The 13,251-nt window shown below is 36.9% G+C and overlaps 1 protein-coding gene across 1 annotated transcript in view; it reads right to left on the reverse strand.

Annotated features, from left to right (window-relative positions):
- brinp1 (bone morphogenetic protein/retinoic acid inducible neural-specific 1) overlaps positions 1–13,251 on the reverse strand; it is a 175,234-nt gene that overhangs the window by 57,271 nt on the left and 104,712 nt on the right. Inside the window, exon 4 of the mRNA XM_081365496.1 lies at positions 10,101–10,270. Within this exon, the coding sequence (XP_081221622.1) occupies positions 10,101–10,270 (170 nt within the window). The remainder of the gene's footprint in view (positions 1–10,100; positions 10,271–13,251) is intronic.

The raw sequence follows: 13,251 nt of genomic DNA on the forward strand, positions 1-13,251 counted from the left end.
ATTCCCACTTAAGTATATTCAGTTACACTTTATTTTAAGGTGTCATTGTTACAGTGTAATTATATATTTAAGTACTGAGTAATATTAATGAACTACATGTACTTACTATAGGGTTAGGGTAGGATTAGGGTTTGGTTGAGGGTTAGTTGCATGTAATTATGCATAATTAACTGTTATTACTATGGTAAGTACATGTGACATATGTAACAAGGACACTGTAAAATAAAGTGTTACCGTATATTCTTTAAAATATATATTTCTGTAATAAGTACTGCTGAAGTGTCCTTCTTTTTCACAAGGGTCTGCGAGCTACAATAAAGATTTTCAGCAAGTAAAAAATTAAATGTGGGTCTGTTCCTAACAAGTTATTACACTTCAGCCGTGTGTACTGTGTGTAACAGAACAGCGTGAACATTCAGATAAATATCTAATAACTGTGAATTAATGACTGAATGTCATGTGTTAGCCTTTAAAACCTCAGCGTGAAGCTCTGTAACACACGTCACTTGGCATGAAAAGGGAATAATCTCTGGAGTCTGAAAGCTTGAGGCCTCTAACACACACCCACACACACACACACACACACACACACACATGCGATCAGCGGATTAAGAAATAGATTGCCAGAGTATAAAACGGAAATCAAAGCCCTCGTGTCTAATGAAGATGGAGATTTGTGGGATTACGCACAAATGCTGAAAAGCCGCACGACTTGATGCTCATTCAAGCTCTCGCAGACGAACACAAAAACACACATGTAAACATTTGACTTAAAAGACTGTAAATCTGCGAGCTTTGATTCCTCCTGCCGCACACGTTCGCCGGTTAGGAACGGGCCGTCCGTCCGCGCTTGTTTGTGTTTATGTAGTTTGTGCTTTTATCATTTATTCATTTGAAGATGCACGGCAGAAACGGGGCGACAGCTTTTCTGCTCCTATCAAAGCCGTGGATGTTTCGTGTTACGGGAACATTAGAAGCTCTTGTAGCATTAAAGAACAAACTGTATCTAGAGAGATCTGTGATGAAGCAGGGCAGCATGGGACACAAAAACTGTGCCTGTTTCTTATTACGTCTGTCACCTGTCAGCCTTATAATGAAGTTCTATTTTGAGCTTTTGAGGGACGTGGACCTCAGCTACCCGAGAGCCCATGACGTCATCTTCGTGTGTTTGAGCAAACGAGACATACTGCACAGTATGAGTTTACTCCAAAAATAGTGCTTGTCTATATGACATGCACATCAGTGTCAAACTCTGATTCTCATTTTCTTTTCACATTAGTGCAACATCCAAGTGCGACAAGACTGATGTTGTTATCATTGCCAGTTGTGAATAAAACCCAAAGATGTATGTGGTGTCTGACGTAAAAGAAAGTTGATTTCTCACAGTGTGTCCACAAGATCTCACTGCCGTCATTTCACACAATCTGACAATGAGCAATTGTAAGGACTGGAAAAACGGCACAGAATATCTCCGAACATGATGTTGTTTGTGTGCAGCGTTTGTTCCCCTCGACGTCCTGCTCATACTTTATTTTAACTCCTATTATTCGCACTATGTGTTTAGTGTGCAACAATTTTATTTCATCTGAACATCTGAAGATATTTACATCTTCTTTTGGTCATTACCATTAGACTCTAATAGTTAGCACTATAATTCTGAACAACTTTACCTTTCTTGCAGCGACTTCTCTTTTCTGATGACGGGGGCGGGGCGACCTGTCAATCACATGAGATCAGCCAAACCTCAACCATCCAATCAATTCCCCACAGACAAAATCAAGCCCCGCCCATATTTGTTCTTGTTCTAAAAACCGTTTCACTCGGATATACGGCACTATAGTGACATTGGGAAAGACTAGTGCAACTTCCGTTTCATTTCGACTTTAAATTGGCCTGTAAACTCCTTAATGATGGATGGCTGTAAAACATGTGGTGCAATGCAATGATGTTTCATAGTTAATGCTATTGATATATATATATATATATATATATATATATATATATATATATATATATATACTTTTTATTGATTTCAGTATAATACCAACAAAAGCGAGTGATGTCATACATCTCATCTGCAGAATCACACAGTTTATGCTCTTCGTGCAGGTAAAAAATATGTCCATTTTAATGGCACCTGTTCTGGGAATGCGCCGCTGGATAGTGACTCAAATTGGACCCCGGCCAACCAATAGATTTTTAAATAGATGTCCTCTGAAATGCTCGCCGCATCATCATAAATTTGCATATGGAATTTAAGACTAAATCAGCTGAAAGCATTTCAGAGAGGAAGACTGACCTTGAGGGGCTCTTTCTCTCTCTCACACACACACACACACGCACACACACACACAAGTATCAATCCGGGCTTTGTCAATCCAAAACATCCAATCATAAAAAGTGCATCTTTTAATGAAGCTCTCAGTCAAGATCTTAATTTTATTCTCAACAGGGGAAAATTCTAAGGATGAATTTGCTTCTCATCTGTATATGCAGCGGATTGCAAAAATATGCAACTTTATATATATTTTTATATATATATATATATATATTTATATACACATGTGACCCTGGACCACAAAACCAGTCACATGGGTAAACTTTTATGAAATTGAGATTTATACATCATATGAAAGCCGAATAAATAAGCTTTCCATTGATGTCTGGTTTGTTAGGATAGGACAATATTTGTTCGAGATACAACTATTGAAAATCTGGAATCTGAGGGTGCAAAAAAACGAAACACTGAGAAAATCTCCTTTAAAGTTGTTCATTTATGTTGGCGATTGTGCTGCATTCACTCACAAAAATACATATTTTATATATTTACGGTAGGAAATTTACAAAATATCTTCATGGAACATGATCTTTACTTAATATCCTCATGATTTTTGGTATAAAAGAAAAATCGATAATTTTGACCCATTCAGTGTATTGTTGGATATTGCCACAAATATACCCGTGCGACTCGTGACTGGTTTTCAGATGCAAAAGCCTCTAAGTGCCATCAGAGATTTTCTTCTAGAATGATCATTTTTATCAAGCTCGTATATTTAAGTTCAGTACTTTCAATTAAATGACAATGAAAATTGTAATTTAATTGAAATTACTGAACTTAAATATATGAGCTTGATAAAAATGATCTATTGTACCAGTATCTTATTATATTGTATCAGCATCAGATCTATTGTATTGTATCTATTGTACCAGAATCACTGACATTAAAATATAAACACATGAGACATACAAGAAATGCACAAAATCTGTAATTACACATGAATCTGAGATTTGCCCTGTAAAGATAATTGTGCCTGTGATCTCTGCGGGTCATTGTGTCTAATGAGCTCTGGGTGATTTCTTTGTGTTTGCTGCATTTCAGTGTTTCTTTGATGAGTTCAGCTTCTATCAGTGAACCCTCCAGATCAAGGCAACACATCTATCAAAGCCAAATTCAGGCCGTGTTGTTTTCTAGCACTCGTATGCAATATATAATAAATATATAAAAGGGAAACTAGACTATCAGCTTTAAGGTTCACTAGGCATTTCATGATTGGTTTTTGTCAAGAATTGTTTTCATTTTACAAACGAAACATTCTCAAAACATCAAGGATGACATGTGGAGACTGGAGCCTAAAGCAAGAGTTCACCCAAACATTCAGTCATCATTTATTTACCCATGCCATTTCAAACACGTGACCTTCTTTTTCTGACTTTTTTTTTTGTTTTGTTTTTTTGTGTGTTTTTGTGCAGCTCAGAAGCAGATGTTTAGGAAAATGCTCTAGCTTAAATGGCTACAAAAATGTCGTAATTGCATTTTACTAGTGAGAATTCAATTATACAGTCTCTAATTCCATTCTAACTAGTAACAATTATAGTTAGAGAGCTGTCTAATTCAATAGTTACTATATAAGAGCTGAATTAGATAGCTCTTTAATTAGAATTGTTACTAGTATGAATTAAATTAGAGAGTTCTCTAATATGAATTCTTGTCGTCATTCAGAAGGGCAGGAATTATGATCAGATAATATGATTATGATTATGAAGAAAACATCGCTCTGTACGCTGTTTCGAGCTCTTCAGAACGTATAATTCACTGTAAAATAAATAGAAATGATTATCTATATAAATAACTTGTAAGAATAAATCTGTTCTCAGACAAGGATAACCAGAACTATTGTTTCGATTCAAGAGCATCATCGCGTTGTACATTCGCGTCGCTTAATCGTGCTCAGTGTGAAAGGCCCTTAAGCATTGAATTACAGATCATTAATCAAAATTGGTTCTAGTAAAATCTGAACTAGAGAGTTAGAATTGATTAGAATTGTTAGTAAGAATTGAATTACAGCGCTGTAATCTGAATTTTTGCTATTAAGAGTTGAATAACAGAGCTCTCTAATAAAATGTTTTTAGTACGAACTGAATTGCAGCTCTCTAATTGAATTGTTACTAGAAATAATTGAATTTCAGACCTTTCTGATCTGAATTGTTAATAGTAAGAATTGAATTACAGCTCTCTAATTGAATTGTTACTAGAAATAATTGAATTTCAGACCTTTCTGATCTGAATTGTTAGTGGTAAGACTTGAATTACAGCTCTCTAATTGAATTGTTACTACAAATAATTGAATTTCAGCACACAAATCAGAATTGGTACTAGTGAGATTTAAATTACAGCTAATTGTGTTGTTAACAGTAAGAATTTAATTAAGGAGTTCTCGAATCTGAATTTTTACTAGTATGAAATTGAATTACAGCTCTCTAATTGAATTACTACTAGAAAAAATTGAATTTCAGAGCTTTTTGATCAGAATTGTCACTACTAAGAATTGAATTACAGCTCTCTAATTCTATTGTTAATAGTACGAATTGAATAGCAGAGCTCTCATAATCAGTATTGTTATAGTAAGAATTGAATTACAGCTCTCTAATCAGAATTGTAAGCCAAGTTAACTACATGACTTTCATTGTTGCATGAACGATTCCTTTAAAAATGTCCCTTCAAAGACGATAGATGAACTGAGGTGACTTGACTCCACAGAGAGAGTTAAAACACCAGGGTCATGAGCTTCTTCTCTGTGATTTAAGTGCAGTGGATCTTCAGCAGAGCTCAGACTACAGCAGACACTGATGAACAGCAGAGGCTTCGCTGGGAGGCCGTTTTCACTCCTTCACTGTTCATTTGTCTGCTGCAAACCCTCAAACACACACTGAAGTGTGTAAGACACGCTATATGACACACGTCACACATTTCAGGCCTCCAGAGAGTGAAGCCTGACGCTGTCATGATGTGTGTGTGTTTGAAAAGCCAGAGAGAGTGAGTTGATTTCGCTGTGTTTTTGAGCACAAAGCGTCCTTAGAAGTGAGCAAACCCTCCCTTTGGGGATCTTTTCAAAGATTAAAATATTCCTAAAGTAAATCATGTTTTTAGAGTTTTTATTCTGCTCAAGTATTCTTAGCTAATTGTCAAATGCAAAAAAAACAAAAACATTCTCATTACTATAATGTGGAAATATACCGACTGACATATTTATCTAAAATGCATTTTTAAAATGTATACATTTCAGCTCAAGAAGCTTAAGTTTCTTTCATGGAAAATCTTAAGTATTATCTTTAGTATATATATATATATATATATATATTTTTTTTTTTTTTTTTCTTAGAATTGACCATTTTTATCTTACAATTTTGATGCCATACCTCACAAATACTTCCTAAATTGAATATTTTTTTTAATATAGTTTTTATTCTGCTTAAGTATTCTTATCATAAAAAAAAAAACAGCCATGCATTATTCTCATTACTGTAATGTCAAAATATAGTGATTGATATATTGCAACTATTTTAAAAAATACATATGTTAAAAATATATACATTTCTGCTCCTTTAAAAAAGGCTTAAAACAAGCTTAATAATCTTTATGCAATATATTGTGTTAAATAATCATATAATTACTTTGTTAAAACAAAATGTTCTAAAAATGTTCTGAAAATATAATGTACCGTTTTAGGGTGAAATATATGGAAGCATGTTTCCGCCACGGATTAAAGCAATTAAAGTTTATATCTTGCAATTATGCTTTTTTGTCAGAATTGTGAGATGCAAACGTGCTACTTCGAGAAACAAGTCTGATTTGAGTCACAATTACCTTTTTGCCTAACCCTAAGCTTCCATAGAAATCTGATTTTATAATAACTTAAAGGTCCCGTTATATGCCCCTTTTCACAAGATGTAAAATAAGTCTCTGATGTGTATGTGAAGTTTGAGCTCAAAATACCCAACAGATCATTTTTTACAGCATGTTTAAATTGACATTTTTTGGGGCTCAGAAAAACGAGCTGTTTCAGTGTGTGCCCTTTAAATGCAAATGAGCTGCTGCTGCACGGCACAGGGGGCGGAGCTTCATGAGCTCGCGCTCAGTCTGTCAGGACAAATTCATCTCACGGAATGATGATAATATCAGAAACTCTCAGTAATGGTGTTCATTTTGAGTCGGACAATAATGCCTACAGAGTCAGATTGCTGTATAGAGATGAAACAGGTATGGTTTAGCAGTTTAATTACGGTTATTATAACGTATTTGTCATCTGCTTGTATGTATCCATTATTTATTAATAGCCTACAAGTCTGCTGTCTGAATGATGATCAAACATGTACTGATGAGTTTAATAAAGTTTATTGTACATCACACAAAAGATGAAGCGTCAGTTTTACTTCAGAAAATCACCGTAAGAGCTGAGTAAACACAGTAGGCTAAGTTATAAGAAGTGCGCAAGTAGCCAGTAGAGTTGAGGGAGCATTCCTGTGGGCGGAGGTTAGTCTAAACACGGTTCTGGTGATGTCACTAAAGAAGGAAGTAGAGGGGTGTAGTCCAAACGAGCCGTTTTTTGTAGTCAACTTCTGTTAAATAAAATATCTCGCTTGGCATTGAACTTTGAGCTTTATAATTTTACAGATATTATTTATACTCTAACAACAACATTACACACTAACTAAAGTTTTAAACATGGGATCATGTAGAACGGGACCTTTAATATTTAGTCAATGTGTGTGTTTGTTGCATTAATAAGCATGCAGTGTTTCTGTAGACACTCAGTTCCACATTCAGAGCTTCTCTGTGCCAGTGACACACTGAGCGTCAATCTGCAGGATTTACAGCGAAGACGTGCCGTCATATCAACACTCTCATTCTGTCTGTCTGTGTGTGTGTGTGTGTGTGTGTGTGTGTGTGTGTGAGTGCGTGTGGGTGTGAGCTTGCAGAGCTGCACTGCCTTCCAAATCAATCCACATTTTTAGCGTGTGTGTGTGTGTGTGTGTGTGTGTGTGTGTGTGTGTGTGTGTGTGTGTGTGTGTGTGTGCGTGTCTGTGTGTGTGGGTGTGAGCTTGCAGAGCTGCACTGCCTTCCAAATCAATCCATATTTTTAGCGCGCGTGTGTGTGTGTGTGTGTGTGTGTGTGTGTGTGTGTGTGTGTGTGTGTGTGTGTGTGTGTGTGTGTGTGTGTGTGTGTGTGTGTGTGTGTGTGTGTGTGTGTGTGTGTGTGTGTGTGTGTGTGTGTGTGTGTGTGTGAGTGTGTGCGCGTGTGTGTGTGTGTGTGTGTGTCAGACTCAGCCTATCCTGAATGCACAAATCATTTCCTGTCTGCAACGTGACTCACAAGAACACACACACACACACACACACACACACACACACACACACACACATACAAATACACATTTATCTTGCTATCTAAATGTGGACCTATCATAGAGTTCCATTGTTTTAGATACAGCTACAAACACATACACATACATATTAATTGTTTTCTATAAACAGATGCATTCTTCTTTGTGTTGTGTCTGAATCCTCACTATGCACAATCTATTCCAAACTACGCATAATTTCACTGTAACATCCCTTGTGGAAAAAGATGTAGGCCACACCGCTTTAGCATACTTTAAAAAAAAAGAGTGCATATTACAGAAATAATATACTTTTTTTTACAAATTGTGCAAACTGAATATAATGTTTTTGGGCACTTAACTGTGTGCTAATTGCAATTAAATGAAAATGTCTAATAGTTTAAATTTATATTAAATGCAATTAGTTGAACTTTAGAGTGTTTTATGCAAGCTTGTTTCCACCACAGGAAAAAAATTAATTACAACTTTTTATTTCACAATTGCGAGTTTACATCTCACAATTCCGACTTTATAACTCACAGTTGCGACTTTATATCACGCAATTCTGAGATAAAAAGTCAGAATTGCGAGATGTAAACACAATTGTGAGAAATAAAAGTCTAAATTATGATTAAAAGTCACAATTACCTTTTTTTATTTTTTATTCTGTGGCGGAAACAAGCTTCCATAATTTTCGACCCCCTTAAGTAAGATTTAAGTACATGTAATTTTATAAATAATTCAATTATCTTTGAAATACGGTTAAAGTGCGCTGCAGTGCTGACAAGCATTTATGGTGAACTAAACATACTTTAATCATGGATTTAAACGTTTCGAATGACATATCTGCAGTGATGATGACGCAATTTAGTTCACTTAAAATATATAAAAGTGTACTTGAGACAGAAGTGTACTCTCTTTAAGTGCACTCTTTAACTTCATTAATATATTACATTATTGGCAAGTACAATTTTTTTTTTTTTTAACTAGCCTACTGAAGTACACTATAAGTGCACATTAAATACAATTAAGCACACTTCTTTTGCACAGTGTGTTTAACACAGACACCCAAACTCAGTGAAGCACATGTAGATGAGCTGTGGTTCGTTCTGAGGTCCGTCTGTGTCTAAGAGAAGCACAAGTGCTGCGTCCGCTTCTTCTTTCTGTCGTCCTGACTCAGCAGCTATTGTCAATTCTGTTTAATTTTGTCATGCTTGACTTCTTGCTTCCTGAAGCCCTGTGTGCCAGAAGCTCTTCAGACGCCTGTCAACTCCAGCGAGAAAAAGCTCAACGGACAGATGGATAATGGAGGAGGACGAGGATGTTTCTTTCCATTCCCAGAGCTTCTGAACAAATCTTTGGGGTCTGGACTGATGGGTTAGTGAACCCGAGGTTACCCCGTGAGTCCAGCCCGGTCTCATGAAAGTGCGTATCTATACCACAAAATGTATTTCTCGTGCCATTTATACGCCAAAAATGTTTTTTTTTTTTTTTTGTGTGTGCATATGATACGCAGTTTTTGCATGCATGATACACACTTTATGGCGTGTAATATGCACACACTCCACACCCCTCATCGTACCCAAGGGGTTTACAGTGCGTAGAATACAGTATAAATGGCACGAGAAATTAAATTTGTGGTATAGATATACACTTTCATGAGATCGTGTTAGTGCGTCAGTGCTACAGCCCCTCCTGTCCGAGTTTAGGGAAAAATCGGGTCTATTGGAGACGTCCGATAGATTTCTTAGGCACTGAACACACACAGTACAATCCACATGGGAACATCAAAATATACTGGCCAGTGTTTAGCCAGATGAGAAGATTATCTATGTATCATCATGTAATTCATTGTATAACTGTTTCATATATCTCTTTTAAATCTATTTTATCACTGTTTTAATCTCCCTTGCTTTTATTTTTTGTGATTATTTTAATTCATTTCTGTGTAAAGCCCTTTAAAGTGTACGAAATGTGCTATATACACTGCAAAATAGTATTTTTGTGTTGTTTCCAGTACAAATATAAAAAAAAAATATTCAATCAAGATGCATTTACTAGATGAGTAAAATGCTATAAGATATTATTTCTTGTTTTATGGGGGAAATAATCTAAATGAAGTGAGTTTTTGCTTAAAACAAGAAAAAATATCTGTCCATGGGGTAAGAAGAATAAACTTGATTCAAACGGAAACCAGACTATTTTTCTTACCCCACGGGCAGATCATTTAGCTTGTTTTAAGCAAAAACTCACTTCATTTTATTTATTTTCCCCAGAAAACAAGAAATAATATCTTATAGCGTTTTACTCATCTAGTAAATGCATCTTGATTGAAGAACTTTTAGATATTGGGACTGGAAACAAGGCAAAAATACTGAGCAAGAAGAGCATTTTTTGCAGTTTGAATAAACTTGCCTTTATTACTCTCGACTGTGTCTCACCTTGATGGCGTTGCTGGAGATCTGGATCTCGTGGAGTTTGCGCATGGTGCCGTCGCGGTCGATGAAGTACGAAGAGGCGAGCTGGTGAAGTGCCTCGACGCCCTGGGTGGCGTTGACCATCTTCCGGTCCAGCTTGTTCTTGGCCATGTACATGGTGAGAGCTTCCTCACCTAATGGCACAGAGCAATATGGTCAGTTAACGCTAGACTTCACTTCCCCTCATTCAGATGCCAAGAGTTAAAATATCACATTCACAGGAGAACGATTCTGTTATCATTTAATCACTCGCATTCCAGGACTTACTTTCTTCTCATTCAGTTCAAATTTGACATCAAGACACTCGTTGGTTGCATCGATGCAAAAGCAAATAATGCAAAACCATTGTTTTTTTCATGCAATGGCCAATTTTGAGATTTTGCTTCCATTACATCTCTTCTTTCTATGGAAGCTTGTTTCTGCCACAGAATAAAACATTTTAAAAGATAATTGCGTTTTTGTTTTTCTCACAACTGCATGTTTATATCTTGCAATTCTGACTTATATACTTTTATACTTTCATATGACTTTTATAACACGCAATTGGGAGATATAAAGTCAGAATTGCATGTTATAAAGTCAGAATTGTGAGATATAATAATATATATATTTATAGAGTTTATATCTCACAATTCTGACTTTTTTTTCTCTCAGAATTGCATGTTTATATCTCGCAAAAAACACGGGTTTTTCAAGAAGATATCCAAAATACACATTTTTATTGTATTTGTTGTATTTTACAAATACAACTCTTTATTGTATTGCACTTTGACACTGTAAATTCCAATTCCAATCCATATCTTTAAAGGCAGTGAGTTTGAGCCTGAAATCTCCACTTTAGCAGCTTTACACACACCAAAATCTATATTCTGAAGGGTTTTTACTGAGGTTTGTCCGTATATAATTCACCAAAAACATGGTGAGAATGTATTTGTTTCTGTCTGATGAGAGTATTTTCTGATTTATGCTGTGACTAAAGGAGAAATCCCAAAACCCCTCTGTTAAAACCTTTAATATGTCAACAAAAGACTTTTAAACCTGGCTTTATCCAATGTTCAGATTCCTGTTATGCAAATTTAAGGATTTATAATTAGATAATGTCTCATTTCCATATTTAAACATGATATTTCAGAAAACTTGTATTGCAGCACAATTGTCGTAACTCTTTCCACACCATTAGCATGCATTTCTGTCATTTATGACAACGCTTCCCCACCATTTATGAGGTTTTCCAGCAATCCACATTTCTTTTTGCGGGAACTGCGACGCTCCGTCATTGTGTTGATGCTGAAGACGTTCCCATAGCATCAACGCAATGATGCAGCGTCTAGATCGGGTTACATACGAAACACTGAGATGTTTTCATGGTTATACAGTAGGTGGCGCTGTTACGCATCTTAAATTCTCTCTCTTAAATCCAACACTGAAGTGACTTAAGCTGCAGTTCATCCACTGGCCACTAGAGGCCGGCTGCAGAAGAGGGTCATTACCGATAAACCCTCATGTTAAAATGTCCAACTTTACAGCAGAAAAACACGTTTACAGTCTGGTGCAATAACTGGTTTTGGTCTATACAGCTAATTCTGCCCTTCATGACGACTGTGAGGGGGGGAATTTTTTTATAACTTCGTTTAAATTATATTAAGCCTTAAAGTTCTTCATAATTAAGGGCGTGGCCACTTGAGTGACAGGTGGATTGCCGCTGATGTCACTACTAGCCGTTTGTCTGCTAGCGTTAGCGTCACGTCACGTCACCTCAGCTAATCCGCCTCGCTGCACATGTTCGTTTATCCGGAAGTGACGCGCGGCTAAGATGGCGACGGCCGGCTCCACCCACTTTGGTCTTAAAAAACGCTCTTCAGAAACACTACGGGTGACGTCACACACACTACGAACATATTTTTTTACAGTCTGTGAGTAAAGGTCATTGACCCCACCCTCTCCGTGTAATCGAATGGGACGCAAGCCAAACTAAACAATCCAATTACCATCTAAAGATGGTTTCTGTCATTATAGGTAATTCTCATAACGCAGAAAGAGTTAAGAACGATATCTAACAGTTCAACATTTACACTATTGACATCCTGAAATATATCGTCCTGTCGTCAGTCGGGTCTGGAATAATATGAAGATGACTAAATGATTTTCATCATTCCTTTAGAGGAAAACGATACTGAGATGCCACTGCAACACTGCATTTCACGACTTGTTGTCATGCTTTATAAAGTCGTGGCATTGAGCTTGCCAGCTTTCATACGGGCATCATTTTGAGCGCTGTGGTTCATGCAGCCAACATGTCATTTTCTCATCATGTTTCTTCAGCGTGGACTTCCTAGTGTGTAAGAGCTGACATGATGGAGACACAGTGTGCATCAGTGACTCACTTCACACACTGTCACAGAGAGAATTTTGCTTACAGTGTCAAACTGACACGACCCGTGTCTCTCTCTCTCTCTCTCTCTCTTTCGGTCTCGCTACTCGACGGCAAACATTTCTTCTCCACCGGAGTCGAGTGGGAGAAGCAGCAGCGATTGATTTTTGCAAAGCGCCTCTGACCTTTTCCTAAATAACTCATTGACTAGGACACCAGAGGAATATCTGAAACCGGCACAGCAACACCAGCGCTGTGTTGACACGGACAAACACCGCGAGCAAAAACTCTCTCTCTCTCTCTCTCTCTCTCTCTCTCTCTCTCTCTCTCTCTCTCTCTCTCTCTCTCTCTCTCTCTCTCTCTGTTGCATTATGGGAGTTGGTGAGAGCTGTTGTGTGAGTGGTGAGAGTTTTCTTTGTTTTTTTTTTTTCTATTTACTTTTTCTTTTTCTTTCCAGAAAATACATGGTTTAGAAAACAGATTGCAAATACATTGGTGATTGTGCGGCAGGATCGTCATTATCTCTCCGCAGTGGTTTGAGAAGTGTTTGTGAGGATAATGCCTCAGTGGAGGATGTGTTAATTGCAGTTGGCGATCAGATTGGTCATGAGAACATTGTATCTGCATCACGAATGAATCAGGCTGTCGTTGTTTTTTTTGAAGGAACAAAATGTAGTTAATCACTTAATAGAAAATGGCCTAACTGTTAAAGATGCTTTTGGTAACAACGAAGGTAACAATTTC

This window comes from Scardinius erythrophthalmus (genome assembly GCF_964197995.2).
Source record: "Scardinius erythrophthalmus genome assembly, chromosome: 5".
Classification (NCBI taxonomy): Eukaryota; Metazoa; Chordata; class Actinopteri; order Cypriniformes; family Leuciscidae; genus Scardinius; species Scardinius erythrophthalmus.